The 16,557-nt window shown below is 41.3% G+C and overlaps 1 protein-coding gene across 1 annotated transcript in view; it reads left to right on the top strand.

Moving 5' to 3' along the window:
* The window catches only part of LOC143029929 (polycystin-1-like protein 2), a 187,079-nt gene that overhangs the window by 88,673 nt on the left and 81,849 nt on the right, over positions 1–16,557 (top strand). Inside the window, exons 17-19 of the mRNA XM_076193140.1 lie at positions 1,963–2,101; positions 4,411–4,507; positions 9,189–9,413. Coding sequence (XP_076049255.1) covers positions 1,963–2,101; positions 4,411–4,507; positions 9,189–9,413 — 461 coding nt within the window. The remainder of the gene's footprint in view (positions 1–1,962; positions 2,102–4,410; positions 4,508–9,188; positions 9,414–16,557) is intronic.

Below are 16,557 nucleotides of genomic sequence, written 5' to 3'. Positions count from 1 at the left end.
AAAGAACAGCTTTCCTCATAGAGTAATAGACATTTGGAACAATTTAGATGAGAAAGTGGTGTGTGCAAAAACAATACATGAATTTAAAAATAGTTTAGATAAAATGAGATATGAAGACGGGACACCACGAGCATAGCTCCCCTTCCCGTAAAATACAACTAGGTAAATACAGGAAGGGAGCTATGCTTGTGGTGATCTGTCTTTGTATCTTTCAGCATCAAGTTTTTTCTTAAAATCTTGAATAGTGTTTGCACACACTGTTTCTTTATCTAAATTATTCCAGGTATCCTAGTTGTGTATTTACCTAGTTGTATTTTGCGGGAAAGGGAGCTATGCTCGTGTTGTCCCGCCATTGTATCTCGCAGTGTCTAGTTTGTTTTTAAACTCATGAATGGTTTTTGCGCATACTATTTCATTATCCAGTTTGTTCCAAGTGTCCAAAACTCTATGTGGAAAACTGTTTTTCTTCAGTTCTCTTCTATAGCAATGTTTTTTATTTTCTTACCATGTCCTCTTGTGTTTCTTTTGTCCCAGTTGAGTAAGTTCTCTCTATCAAGTATCTCTGTGCCTTTCATGATTCTGTAGATGGTCAATAGGTCACCTCTCTCTCTTCTTTGCTCCGGTGTCAGTAATTCCAGCTTAGCCAATCTCTCCTCGTATGATAGGTTTGCAAGTGCAGGTGCCATTTTTGTAGCTGCTCTTTGGATTCTTTCTATTTTCTTTATATTCTTTTTGGTACTGGGGGACCACAATGTCGCCGCATACTCTAATCTAGGCCTTATCAATGTAACCAATATTTTTTTTATCATGTCTTCGTCCAAGTATGTAAATGCCACTTTTATTGATCTTAGCAAGTTGTAAGTCTCCCCGACAATTTTGTTAATCTGTATATCATAGGACAAGTCGTTCGTGATAATTACACCCAAATCTTTTTCGGATCCTACTTTCTTTACTTCCTTGGTTCCAATTGTATATTTTCCTGATATTCTGTTTTTGCTTTTTCCAAACTCCATTATGCTACACTTCTTAGTATTAAAGTCCACTTCCCATTTCTGACTCCAGTTCCATACCCTATTTAGGTCTTCTTGCAGTGCTTCACAGTCCTCATCAGTTTCTATTTTCCTTAACACTTTGGCATCATCAGCAAAGAAGCTCATGTAGCAGTTCATGTCCTCGTCCATGTCATTCATATAGATAGCAAACATTATTGGTGCCAGTACAGATCCTTGTGGTACTCCACTGATCACCTCTTTCCAATCTGAATAGTTTTCTCTGAACACTACTCTCATCTTTCTACCAGTCAGAAAGTCCTCCATCCATTTTAGTAGGTTTCCTTGTATTCCTCCTATGTGTTCCAGTTTTTTTAGTAATTTTCTGTGTGGTACTTTGTCAAAGGCTTTTTGCAAGTCTAGGAATGCACAATCAGCCCATCCATTTCTTTCTTGCACTATGTCTATTAGTCTTGAGTAAAAGCATATTAAGTTTGTGGTGCATGATCTTCCTTGTCTGAACCCGAATTGTCTTGGGTTTAATATGTTGTTGTCTTCCAGATGTTTTACCCATCTATTCTTGATTATTTTCTCACAAATTTTGGCTATAGTGCTTGTTAGTGATACTGGCCTATAGTTGGTGGGTTCTTCCTTGTTTCCTCCTTTATATATTGGTACAATGTTAGCGTTTTTCCAGTCCTTGGGTATCTTTCCTTCTTTGAGTGAGCTGTTTATTAAGATGTGTATTTTGTCTGTTAGTTCTTCTTTAGAATCCAATTTGCAATACCATCTGGGCCATGTGATTTTCTGACGTCCAGTCTTGATAGATGTTCTGATATTTCTTTTAGTGTGTGTGTGTGCTTGTATGTGCATAGGATTTGAGTGTAAGTACAGTACTGGTATATGAATATTTTTTATATTGTTAACATTTATTTCTTCTGCAAAGTCTTCTTTTTTTGTTTTTCTTTTGCAGGCATCCGTGAACTCTTCTTGGACAATGATTTCATTAATGGCCGCATGGGCAGGTTCTTCTTTGGTGTGGCTTCCATCAACGCATCCTCCAGCCGCCACAAGCGATCTGTCGTCAGTGATGCCACAGACTATGAGTTTGAGTGAGTGTTTACTCTCAGACCCCAGTTTAGTTTTAATGTACACTTAATTACAGGAACGATTTCAATTATTACAATGTTTCACAATGAAGCAGCTTGCAAGGACTCTTTGCATGCCTTATGTGTTTTGTACAGCAATTAACCTTACTGGATTTAGTGATGCCTTTTTTGGTTTAAATATTTTTTTCTTGTGCTGTAGTTATTTATCTTTATATGTACAGTGAGACCTCTCATTAATGGACATTAATTAGCTGTGTTTGCGGTATTTTCGCTGTGTTTTCGGTGTTTTTGGTGCTGTTGTTTAGTTCATGCAATTGCTATGCCACCCAAAAACCACTCCAAAACACCGAAAACACAGCGAAAACACCGCAAACACAGCTAATTAACGTCCGTTAATGAGAGCTCTCACTGTACCAAAAATGACCCAATGGTATACATGTCATCATCATAATGCAGTATCAGTGCACATCATATTGTTCAGCTCAGATAATGGCAATTTCTTAGTTACATTCCATGAGGCATATTGTTGCAGCTATTTTGGATCCATCAGACCTTAAAAATCTTCATATTATTCCAAAATTCTTGAAAATATGCTTGAAACAACAGGTCTGGTATTTTATGAAAAGTATTTGCTGTGTTTCCAGGTGATCATATTTTGCTGAGATAAATCCCCCTCAATAATGAAAATGTTAATTACTTTAATGAAATGATGTACAGTACATATTTTTAGTGGCATATGATAGATGATTTTATTCAAGTGGGAGGGAACAGTCCCCTAACCTTGAGTGGCGTCTTGATTTATCAATGCCCCATTCAGGTCAGGGGGGACACTCCCTTTCTTGGGCACTAACAATTTATTGCCATTTCAAAGGTTTAATGGGATTCAAAATCTTGTCTTCTGTTATATAACAGAATCCTTTGCTACTTGAATACAGGTAATCTTGCAAGGAATTGATTTTAACAGTTTAAGAGAGGCAGAAAAAGTTAAATGTGTTTGAGATCAGATGTCTGAGAAGTGTTATAGAGGTTACAAGGTTGGATAGAGTGAGAAACAAGGAGGTGAGGAGGAGAGTGGGAGTGAAAATAGAGATGACAGAAAGGGCTGATGAAAGAGCATTGGGATGGTTTGGACACATGGAAAGAATGAGTGAAAAAAGATTAATAAAAGAGGTGGAGTGAGTGAACTTGAGGGGACAAACAAGGATGAGATGGATTGATAGGGTAAAAGGGGCATTGAGCATGAGGGGAATGTCTCTTGAGCAAGGAAGGGAGAATGCAGGAGATAGGGGTGAGTGAACAATGGCTGTGTATAGATGATGCTGTGATGCAAGGAAGGGAGGGGGTGGGGCATGTGGAAGAGGTAAGGAGTGGTTATGTATGAACAATATTTTTATGCAGCCCAAAGGGATTTCTCTCCATCTCTTTTTCTGCATGAGGGGACAGAGTAGGGGTGGGTTGCCAATTAAGTGAAGTGGCCTTGCTGTGGATGTGTCGTGTCCTGCTACATTGCTTCTGACCCAGGTCAGTGGGCAGGGTACAGGGATGACCCATCATCCATGAGGAGCTAAGAGGAGAAGGAAGAAAGGGTGGTGGATGGGAGTGTGTAGTTGCCTTTTGACTTGGCTACCTCCCTAGTAAAAAGCTTTTGGTATATGTAGATAGATTTCTTTATCAAATAATCTCTAATAGCCAGTTCAATATGATAGGAACTTAACCCTGTAGCATTCAGGTACAAGCAATTAGAACTTAATAGTGTCACTATCTGTGCCCCAGTGATTCATTAAACTCTTTAATGACATCAGTGCCATGCCACACTTTATAGTTTTGTTGTGAGAAGTTCATGACAGTTTCAACATAATTTTGAGGAGCAGAGTATTGGTCCCCAGCTTGAAAGTACTGTATAGATTTTGATGTGGCAAACTCATTGAGTTTATTTTACAATTGAGTTAACCTCTGAAGCCAAGAGATTACTTGAATTATCTTATTCTGGTAAATGCCAGAATATTTTATTCAGCTTTAGAGAAACTCATTTTCTTCAGAGTTAAAAACCATCTCAGTTAACCCTTTCAAAACAATGAATCACCAAAGATTTTATTGTGGCTAATGCCACACAATTTCATTCAGCTTTTAAGAAATCTTTAATCTTCATAAGATTAAAGATTGCCATTGTTCTCCACAGCCTTGCTAAAAATAAATACTATTCACACTGGAGCCCTTCCACCCTTAGCTGCATGATAAATGCATCTGATACTCCTCACAACAAAGTCTGTACAGTGTACCACTCTACAGAAGTGATCATTTCCACCTTTCAGAGAGAATCTTCCCGGAAATTACAGCTTTCGTGTCATCACTACTGGTTGCTACTACTTCAACCAAAAAACTAATGAATGGGACACCCAGGGCCTCAAGGTGTGTACCTTGCCTCATACCTCTCAGCATATGTGTGTGTTTATATACCTAAGTGTACATAAATATACCAAAAGTCTCTTTCCTCCTTATAAAAGGGCTGGCTAAGTCAAAGTATTCACCCACCCTACACTGATCCAAAAATCTGTTCAATGTCTTTCTGATATTAGCTCTTTTTCGAGGAAGTATCATCCCTGTCTTCCACTATACTGTTTTGATCAGAAACAAAAGAGCAAGACACATCACATCCACAACTCCCTATGTAACCTATTTTTTTTCCCCTCTCCCTTCCTTTCTCAAAAGACATTCCTCTTAAATCCAGTGCTCCCCACACTCCATTCATCCATCTTATTCTTGGTATTCCCCTGAAGTTCCCTTCATTCACTTCTGCTTTCCACATTCTTTTTGCTACTCATTTCCCTACATGTCCAAACCATCTCAGCATTCTTTGATCCACTCTAACTGTCAGCTTTGTACACTCTACTTAACCTCATTGGTCATTCTATCCATCCCTGTAATCTCTACTATACTTCCTCACTTTATCTCAGATGAAAGACTTCCTGATTGGGAGGAAAATGAGAGTTGTAATTAGAGAAAAATTCTCCATCTGGGAAGAAGTAAAAAGCAGTGTCCCGCAAGGATCAGTACTGGCCCCGATTATGTTCGCCGTATACATTAATGACATGAATGAAGGCATGGAGTGCTATATGAATTTTTTTGCAGATGATGCAAAATTACTTACCCTCTTCACTCCGGGGCACATCGCACGTCTGGCAGCATTAGCTGCCCGATGTGTGATGTTGCGTCATAACAATCGCATTATAAAAAATCAAGTCAGTGCCCAATCGTTCGTTCTCTTTCACCCGTGAATTTTGATAACCATTGAAAATATGATGAAGCCAGTTTAGAAAGAATGGAGGTTATGTAGGTACGACTACAATAAATATAATCAAGATGCCGACATCGGCATCATTGCGTACCCACTTGCTCCTCATGCCGCCTACGTAGGCGTCACCGTATGGAAGTGGTTAAGAAGGTAAAAACGAAAGAGGACTGCAACTCATTGCAACAAGATCTGGACATGATATGGAATTGGACTCAAAAGTGGGAAGTAAAATTTAATGTAAAGAAATGCAGTATAATGGAATTTGGAAAGAGTAAAAACAGAATATCAAAAGATTACAGAATTGGAGAAGAAAAAATAAAAAAAGCAAACTCTGAAAAAGATCTTGGAGTGATGATTGGAAAGGACATGAAACCAGATAAGCATATAAATAAAATATTTGGAGAAACCTACAACTTATTGAGGTCAATCAAAGTGGCATTTGCTTTTATGGATGAAGAAATGATAAAGAAAATACTAACTACACCAATAAGACCAAAACTTGAGTACGCAGCATCACTTTGGACACCCAGTACCAAAAAGAATATTAAGAAACTAGAAAGATTACAAAGAGCGACAACCAAACTAGCACTGACTCTCGCCGAACTAACATATGAGCAAAGACTATCCAAATTGAACCTACCAACTCTGGAACAAAAAAGAGAAAGAGGAGATTTACCGACTATCTACAGAATAATGAAAGGAATGGAAGTTTTAGACAGGAATGACCTGTTAGTGTGGGACAACGGTAAAACGAGAGGACATGGAAAAAACTGAAAAAAGGTAGTTATAGAAAAAACTTGAAAAGGAACAGTTTCCCACACAGAGCAATAAATACATGGAACAAATTAGACAACAAAAGAGTATGTGCAAACACTATACAAGATTTTAAGATAAAACTTGATGCGGAGAGATACAAAGACGAGTCACCGCGAGCATAGCTCCCCTCCCGTATATTACAACTAGGTAAATACATGTAATTTGGCCACTTCATTTAATCAATGACCCTCCATCTCCGTCCCCTCCTGCAGAAAAAGAGATGTAGAAAAATACCTTGGGCTGCATCAAAATATCATAGCCAAGTCATAGAGTGTGAAAATAAAGATTAAAACTATAATAAGATGCCTGTGCTATTTCTCCTATGCATATCTAAATTATTTAAAGTAAACAGTGTGTGTGATGAGACCACATTATTAGGTAATTTATTCCACCAATTTACCGTTCTGTTACTAAAGAAATGTTGGCTTGCTCTAGATCTCTTAATTTTGTAGCTATGATCCCTTGTTCTATCATTTTCTAATGCAAAAAAAAAAATCTTCAAAGTTGAGATTATGTATCTCTTTAAGTATTTTGAAAACTAGAATAAGATTGCCATGCAATCTCTTGGTAGGCCTACACATTCATTCACATCCAGATTATAAAGGTATAGAAAGATTTCCATTTTTTCTTAGTGTTAGAAGTGTTTATGAATTCCTCTCAGTTGGCTTTTTCAAAGGAGTTCTTAAACCTGAAAAGTTTGTCTTCTCTGTACAACTCATTCCCTGACTCTAGTAAACCCCCACCTTCCAGCTATAACTCAAGAGTTGAATGGTCACTTTTTCCAAGAGAGCAAGGATAGATTAGGGAGCCAACAATGTCTGGTACCTTGGTTTCATAGAATTAAAATGTTTCTTTTCAACCTCACACTGTATACAACTTTTTCATCAATGCATACTTCTTTTGTTTTGAAAGAAGTAAAGATTTTTTCTTTCTTTTCTTTTTCTTTTAGTCCTCTTCACACATCCTGCAACCACTACTTAATGCTCTAATAATATTCCTTTGAACATAACAGTGCCCTTCTGCAAACAAAATAGTTAATTGTTCCCAAGATAGTAAACTTATTCAGTTTGGAATGCATGTATTTGCCTAATTGTATGATACAGGATTGGAGCTATTTTCACGTGGTCCCATCTTGATATCTCTCTGTATTAAATTTTGCCTTAAAGTCATTTATGCTGTTGGCATGGTTTGTTTCTTCTGATTTGTTCCACAAATTGATGCATTTATATTGAAAGCTACACTTCCCAACATCTAAGCAATTGCTCTTTTCTATATATATATATACATATATATATATATATATATACATATATATACATATATATATGTATATATATATATACATACATATATATTTACATATATATATGAATATATATATATATTTGTATATATGAGCCAGCTGTTGTTTGCGGACGACACTGCGCTTGTGGCAGGGTCAGAGGAGGGATTGAGGAAGCTGGTGGCAGAGTTTGGGAGAGTATGTGATAGAAGAAAGCTAAAGATAAATGTGGGTAAAAGTAAGGTGATGAGATGTACAAGGGGTGAAAGTGGCAGTAGACTGGAAGTGAACATTAAGGGAGAGCGACTGGAGGAAGTGGATAGTTTTAGATACTTGGGTGCAAGTGTAGCAGGAAAAGGTGGAGTGAAGGTGGAGGTAGAATGTAGATTGAGAGAAGCGAGTAAATGCCTTGGTGGTTAAAGAGTGTAATGAGGAATAGACATTTGGGAATGGATGCGAAGAGGAGACTGTATGAAGGAGTGATTGTGCCAACAGCACTGTATGGGGCAGAAACGTGGAACATAAGAGAAGAAGAGAGAAGGAGTTTGAATGTGTTTGAGATGAGGTGTCTGAGAAGTATGGTGGGGGTTACTAGGCTGGATAGAGTGAGAAATGAGGAGGTGAGGAGGAGAACAGGGGTGAAAAAGGATTTGGGAGATAGGGTTGATGAAAGAATATTGGGATGGTTTGGACACATGGAAAGAATGAGTGAAGAAAGACTAGTAAAAGAGGTATGGAAGGCAGATGTGGAGGGAGTGAACATGAGGGGACGTCCTAGGATGAGGTGGATGGATGGGGTGAAGGGGGCTTTGAGGAAGAGGGGAATGTCTGTTGAGGAAGGAAGGGAGAGGACGGAAGACAGAGGTGAGTGGAGAATGGTTGTATATGCATGAGGAGGAATGGGTGGGGGGTGGGGTAGTATGTGTGAGTAATTTTTGACGCAGCCCGAAGGGATTTCTCCCCGTCCTCGCCTTATATGCAAAGGGGGACGGAGAGGGGGGGGTCGCCGATTAGGTGAAGCGGCCTTGCTGTGGATGTACTGTGTCTTGCGACACTGCTTCTGACCCAGGGCGGTGGGCAGGGTGCAGGGATGACCCGTCATCCAGTAGGTGCTCAGATGAGAGGAAGGGTGGGAGGGGTGTGGAGTGTATTTAGGGATGAAATGGGTGGGAGTGTTTTTATGCCTTTCCCTTTTTGGCTACCTCCCTTGGAAGGGGGAAAAAGCCTTGGTATATGTATGTATGTATGTATGTTTCAATCATGTCTCAGTGTTCTTTCATTTTGTACTAATAGATTTTTTCTGTCCATTTATTCTGTTTCTCATTTCTAGATTTCACTATCATGTCACCTCTCTTTGCTTCTACAATGTGGTTTGTCTCAGTTTCTTCCAGTAGGTCTTATCAGCTAGGCTTGGGATTATTGTGGTTGCCTTCCATTACATTCTTCCTATTTTTCTTAGATCATTCTTTTTATGTGATGACCACTCCACTGCTACATACTCCAGTCTGGTGCAGATCAGATTTTTACATTCTTTTTCCATCATCTCCTCATCTGTGTAATGAAATACCACTCTTATTATCAACAATTTGTATGTCTAATATATTATTGTATTTATATGATTTTTTGATGACAGATAATCTTTGAATAAATTCCCTGATACATCTCTGAAATACTTTCCTCCCACTCACTGCTTTCTGCAGGTTCTCTCTGCAAACTCTAACCACACAGTGTGCTGGTCCCCTCGGTTGGGGTCTTTTGCTGCTGGGTATGCACACACACCTAACAACATCACCTTTGACTACTACCATGCTCCTCAGTCATACAATGACTATGCTACACTCTACTCCACTGTGGCCATCACACTAGCTGTCTCCGTGATCTTGCTTGTGTGGGCTCGCTTCAAGGACCGAAAGGATATTGAGAAGGTAAGAAGAGGTTGGAATTGCCAACCTCTATTTGCTTCTTACCCTATTTTCCTCTCCATTTACTCAGATGTGCAATCTTATGTGTGTATATATATATATATATATATATATATATATATATATATAAATATATATAAATTTTATATATATATATATATATATATATATATATATATATATATGTATATATATATATATATGTATATATATATAAAGTGGCAAAAAGATGATTTTCTTAGTTCTGTGTTGCAGAGCCACCACATACAGATATCCATCACTGGTCATGATGTACACTTAGTACATATATAAATATGAATATAAACATATACTACCTGTGCCGTTACGAGAGGTAACGGGGCTTTTTTATATGTCCGTGTATCCCCATGTTTACATATCTTTTTGTCGTAAGGCTCGTTTCCCCTCGGAAGAGGTTTCCAAGTTTGTTTTTCGTAATGTTTAATTTAAGTATGCTGCGAGCAGAAGCTTCGTCTGCTTAAGAATACTATCGTTGTAAGTTGTCTGCAAGCTGTGCTGCAAGATAGCATCTCATTATTTGTACGATGTTCACTTAAAGAATTAGACTTAAGAAGGTGTGTAAGAACCGGTTACTGTGGGTCACCTCTAGGCGCCAGTCTTGGTCCGATCTAGAAAGATGTACACACCCCACGCCTAACCAAACCATGTAAGTCTTAAAACTCTTTGTATTTGAGGTTTAGAGTATTCTAGTGCATCCTTTGTAATACCCTCTTCTTGTGTAGCCTTTAGCCTATAGTAATTATAGTACTTTTTACAGTTTTTCATCAATACCAACGTATTATCGAACGATGGATCAGATCTGCATTAAATACGCATCAAATATCCCCGTGATTCTATAACCTTCAGTCCCAAGTCTGTCTACGTCACGGACGCTATGATGTTGAATGCCTATTTCATCTGCGGAGTCCCAGTCGATTCCGCCAAAATGAAAAAATGGTTCGATAGAAACGAACAGATGAAGAAAGCATAGGAATGAGGTGTCGGCCAGACCACGCCCTGCACGCCGTTGCCACGTCTAGATTCCCCTCGTCGTCACCACATGAACTTGATGTGTCGCCTTCCTGGCATAAGTTTGCGTGTGTGTGCTTGGGTGTAGTGTAGCGCAAGCCAAAGTGTAGTGATCTTGTGTCGTCTTAGTGATCGTATCGGCGCGCGAGTGTGATGTGGCAGTCTTAGTGATCGTATCGGCGCGCGAGTGTGATGTGGCAACAACGTATGGTTGCCAAGCCCCAACAGTGTTTACATAACACCTCGTCGCAGTTAAGCATGTGTTTTTCCTTTGAAGGCAAGCTACCTTGCCTAAAATCCTGTCATATGTTAATATAAGCATGCGACTAATGTGCATTTTTAGATTGAACCAAATGTAGGGTTTAATCTGTTGTTGTCTACCTCAATAGTCGTATAGTTAGGAGTGTGGTAACGTACTCCGTGGTTTTCGATTAAGTTCGAGTTTTCCTTGTCTTCTTTATCATATTACTGTCTTGTCTCTCACTGTTTCTCTCGCTTGGCAATATGTCTTCCAACCACAGTATAGATGAAGGACCCGTCTCTGGTAGGGTCAGAGTCCTCACGGCTGAAGGGCAAGAGGCTTTTCAGAGAGCGTCTGATCAGCATGAAGAGAGGGTAAAGGCGAGTAGAGAAGGAGTACAAGCCTTATTGGAAGAACCGAATCATGGTCCTTGGTTGTATGAGGCCCACGCTGTGTACCAGGATACTGTAAAAAGGTACCTGGAATTCTTAATGCGTGAACGTACTTCAGAAAGTCTGGCTCGTGCTGAATCAGTGAAGCACGAAGACAGGGATTTTCAGGCATCTTTTCGTCAGGTAATCAGTAACTATGCTTCCTCTTCCTCAGTTGAAGTCACGGAAGAGGAACACCACACTGAACCGTTTTTACAAGATGACCCGAAGTCCAATCAAGTTCCTTTATCCCTCGTCGACCACTCTGAGTTTTGTATGCCCCCTTCCATGAAGGGCAGTTCAAGAAGGTCGGTTAGGTCAGGTCGCTCCAGTAGCACCAGTGTTAGTGTTGCAAGGAAGCAACGAGCCAAGGTGGAGACCGCTCGTATCAGAGTCAAGTTTGCCGAACAGGAGGGTCAGCTTATGAAAGAGCAGGCTGAAATGCAGGCCAAGTTCAAACTTATGACACAGCAAAAGGAGTTGGAAGAAGCCGAAGCCGAACTTAGGCACTTAGGACCCGACGATGATTGGGAAACATGCAGTGACTGGGACCAATTAAAAGGTACAGTCGCTACCCGCACCCAACTATATGTGGAGCAACAGGGTGGTATAGTCGATGTTTCCGCTAGTCAGAAGGATCTGGTAGGCTTGAATCCTGAAAGCCCTGTTTTCAAGCCCTGTTCTGATTTCAGAGTTAACTCACAGCCTGCTAACAATGTTCCATTCAGTTTTGAACCTCGTATCGAAAAGGTAAAGGTGAGGTCTGTGCAACCTGCGCAGCAACCTGTTGCTAACCATGTTTCTTATGTGTCACCACCTGTAGTAAAACCTCCTCGGAGTGCATCTCCTAGATTGGGGACAACCTCCAATTCTGCCGATTTGAGCAAGTTCTTCTTGCGGAAGGATTTACTTCTTAGCAGGCTGTCTACGTTTGATGATACTGCGGAAGACTATGCTGTTTGGAAAGAGAGTTTCAAGGAAGTCGTGCAAGAGTTAGGCACCTCATGTAAGGAGGAAATAGACCTGTTAGTTAAGTACCTAGGTCCTGAGTCTAAAGAATGGGCCCGTACAACTAGAAACTCAAATGCCAAGAATCCAACCCTGGCGTGCAGTAGAATTTGGGAGCGCTTGGATGACAGGTTTGCTGCCCCTTCGATCATTGAGACTTCAATTAAAAAGAAGCTCGCCAACTTCTCTAGGATTTCACCTAGAGACACCTTAAGGTTATACGACCTGTGTGACATTCTGTACCAGATAGAAGCCTTGAAGGCTAACCCTGTATACAGTACACTGTTTGCATATTATGACGCCTCGTCAGGCATCAATCCCATTGTCGCAAAACTTCCACCCTGTATACAGAAAGCGTGGACTGGCAGAGCCATGAACTACAAGACTGCTCACGGTGTGCCGTACCCACCTTTCTCCTTCTTCATTGAGTTTGTGAAGGAGATGGCAAGGGTCGAGAATGATCCATGTTTCTCTTATCAAAGCCTTGGAGCCGATGGTTTTGTGAAACCAGAGAAGCCACCTCCCTCTAAGTTTCCTCAAGTGCGTGTGAAGAAGACTGACACCATGTTGTCCAGTGGCAGTAAGTCGACCACGGGCGCTGACAGGTCTGTTGGCGCCGCTAGTCCTACCGAGCAAAGAAAGGCAGAAAAGGGAGATTTTTGCGTCTACCATGATGCCTACGTACACCATTTGGATTTCTGCAGGGCTTTTCGCACCATGTCAGTGAGCGAGAGGAAGGTTTTCTTAAACGATAAAGGAGTGTGCAACAGATGTTGCAAAGGTAACCATCCTCCTTCCAGCTGCAAAGAGAGAACTTTCTGCAAACTCTGTAAGGCCCATACTCATGTGACTGCCTTACATCACGATGAACCCAGGTCGAAGAGGAGTTCGACTCAAGCGGTTACACAGCATGGAAGGGAGGTTGCTCAAGATAAAACACCTCGCTCCCCTGTAGTCAATCAAGTGCCGCTTCCAAATGTTCTTACCCCCATAGTAAAGACTCAGGGAGGGGAGGATGCTGCGGTCAATTCCAAATGTACCTTGATATGCAGTAACCCCACCTCCATGAGTAAGTCCTGCGCCAAGACCTTCTTGGTAAAGGTCTATCCTGAAAGTAAGCCAGAGCTCGGAGTGTGGTGTTATGCCATCCTAGACGATCAGTGCAATTGCTCTTTAGCAAGGTCTGAGTTTTTCGATTTGTTTGACAAGCTGAGCAAACGGGTTTCATATCGTCTAGCTACCTGTGCAGGTGTAACGGGCGCTTCTGGGCGCACCACCAAAAATTACACCATCGTGTCTTGGCATAACTCACAAGAGGTGCATATCCCTCAGTTAGTGGAATGCGACAGCATTCCCAATGTAAGAGAAGAGATACCCACCCCCGCCATAGCTCGCGGTTATCCCCATCTGTCCGACCTGGCCGAATGTATTCCACCTCTGGTTCCTGAAGCTGAGATTCTACTCATCATTGGTCGAGATGTGCCTTCAGCTCATTACATTTTTGACCAGAGAATTGGACCTGTCAATGCCCCTCTAGCTCAACAGACCAGTCTGGGTTGGGCAATCATTGGGGAAGTGTGTCTCCATGGCACTTGTAGGCCTCCTGTCATTAGCAGTTTCAAAACATCCTTTGTACATGATAGACGTCCCTCTATAGTCGCACCATGTGGTAACCAGATTCATGTTTCTGAACTAAAGGATGATTTGTTCAAGGTAACCAAAGATGATGACAAGGCCGCCCTGTCGATTGAAGACAGGAAGTTCTTGGATGTTATGAACTCAGAGTTCCGCAAGGATCAAAGTGGTCATTGGGTCGCGCCACTGCCTTTCCGTCCCAATGTTGTAGCCACCAGTAATAATAGAGACTTTGTGTGGCACCGCACACTGTCTCTCCATCGTAGCCTCAGCACAAAGCCGGAAAAACGTCAGCATATGATGGCCTTCATGCAAAAGATGTTAGATCGTGGGCATGCTGAGGTTGCACCACCATTGAAGTCTGATCAGAAGTGCTGGTATCTTCCATTGTTTGGGGTGTACCACCCTAAGAAACCTGACAAGATCAGGGTTGTGTTCGACTCTTCTGCCAAATCCAGAGAGTTCTCCCTAAATGATATGCTGATGTCAGGTCCTGATATGACAAACAGTATTCTCGGGATTCTTCTACGTTTCCGTCAGGAAGCTGTAGCAGTGGCAGCTGATGTAGAACAGATGTTCTACAATTTCAAAGTGAAGACTGAGCAAAGAGATTATCTCAGATTCTTCTGGTACAAGAATAATGACCCTGATGAAAGGTTGATTGAGTATAGGATGACTGTTCACGTTTTTGGGAACACGCCATCTCCCGCCATTGCCACCTATGGCTTACGTAAGTCTGTAGAAGATGCCTCTCCTGAAGTTCGCTATTTCATAGAGAACAATTTCTACGTGGATGATGGGTTAGCATCTCTGCCAGATGCGGAGACTGCTTACAAGTTAATCCAAGACTCTAAGTCAGCACTTCAAGAAGGAGGACGCCTGCGCTTGCACAAGATCACTTCCAACAGTAAGGAAGTGCTGGAAAAGTTTGCCACCAGTGAGCTGGCTGATAACCTTCAGGAGCTGAACCTAACTTCTGACTCTATGCCTATGCAGTCTAGCCTGGGCCTCTTATGGGACATCCAAAGAGACGTTTTCGTCTATAAGTTCATGGATTCAGACAAGCCTTCGACAAAAAGAGGGATACTGTCTGTTGTAAATAGTCTGTTTGACCCCATGGGATTCTTAGCTCCAGTAATAATAGTGGGAAAACTACTCCTAAGAGAGATAACCAATCTAAAGTGTGGTTGGGATGAACCCATACCAGCTAAGATCCATACCAAATGGTCCAGATGGCTAACGTCCTTAAGGGACCTCAAGGATATAAGCATCAATCGTCAGTTTGCTAGTATTTCTTTGTCTCAAGCTCACAGGATAGAGCTTCATACCTTTTCAGATGCTTCCAGAGTAGCAGTAGGAGCTGTATCATATCTTAAGGTTTTCAGTGATACCAAAAGCTACCAGGTGTGTTTTGTGAAGGGACAAGCTAAAGTAGCTCCCAACCATGGTCATACTATTCCCAGGTTAGAGTTGTGTGCTGCAGTGATGGCAGTTAATCTCAGCAATTCCATCTCGGATTGCTTGGACAAACCCTTAGACGCAAGGCATTTCTATTCTGACAGCATGATTGTCTTGGGCTATATTCATAATGAAAGGCGTAGATTTCATGTCTACGTGAGTAACAGAGTAGACCACATTAGGTCGTCCACCGAACCTAACCAATGGCATTATGTACCTACAGATTGTAATCCAGCAGACCTGGCTACCCGTGGTCTTGAAATAACCGACCTAAATCAGAGTGATTGGTTGTCAGGTCCCTCAAGCTTATTTGAGGATGTTGTATCCACCAGTGGAAGTTTTCCTCTTGTAAGCCCTGAGACAGATAAAGAAGTAAAGGTATCAGACTACACAATTGAGTCTGAACCCCTTGTTAGTGCAAACAAAAGCAATGTAGAGCCTGCAATTGCGTCATTAGCTCAGAGGTTCTCTAATTTCTCCTGTTGGAGGAGACTTGTAAGAGCGGTAGCTCTCCTTAAGCATATAGCCCGTTCTTTCAAACAAGGTAACAAGTGTTGTTCAGGTTGGCATATATGCAACAAACATAAGTCACCCGATCAACTAGAAGATGCAGCTGATTTCATTGTTCAGACATACCAAAAGGATTATTTCTCGTCTGCCATGACTAAATTGCAAGGTGAAGTTTGTTTACCTCCTTCCAGTCCCATTGCATCTCTGTCTCCTTATTTAGACCAGAAGGGCCTACTTCGTGTAGGAGGCAGGTTGAGTCAAGGCGGTGATATATACTGGGTATGCTTGCAAGGCCTATTATTATTCCAAAGGAATCCCATTTAGGCTTGTTGTTGATCCGTCACTACCATGAGACAGTGCACCACCAAGGGAGAGTGATTACAGAAGGAGCCGTCCGTACAGGTGGTTTCTGGATTTTGGGAGGGAAACGTACCATTTCTAAGGTCATTTCCAAATGCGTCACCTGTAAAAGGGTAAGAGGTAAGGTGTGTGTTCAGAAGATGGGAGACTTACCCGTCGATAGACTTACTCCCAATCCGCCATTTTCCTATGTAGGAGTTGACCTTTTTGGCCCCTGGCATATAAAAACTCGGCGCACTAGAAGTTCCTTCCTCGAAAGTAAAAGATGGGGCGTTCTGTTCACCTGTCTTGTTTCCAGAGCTATCCACATAGAGACTGTAGAAGAATTGAGTACTTCTTCCTTCATTAATGCCTTAAAGAGATTCATTTGTATTCGTGGCCCAGTTAAGATGATGCGTTCTGACAGAGGCACGAACTTTGTAGGTGCTGTCAAAGCACTGAACTTGCTTGCCATTAC

This window comes from Oratosquilla oratoria, chromosome 11 (genome assembly GCF_046742065.1).
Source record: "Oratosquilla oratoria isolate Oo_2021 chromosome 11, ASM4674206v1, whole genome shotgun sequence".
Taxonomy (NCBI): domain Eukaryota; kingdom Metazoa; phylum Arthropoda; class Malacostraca; order Stomatopoda; family Squillidae; genus Oratosquilla; species Oratosquilla oratoria.
The sequence above is the reverse complement of the archived record's forward strand: the minus strand, read 5'-3'. Positions and strand labels throughout refer to the sequence as shown.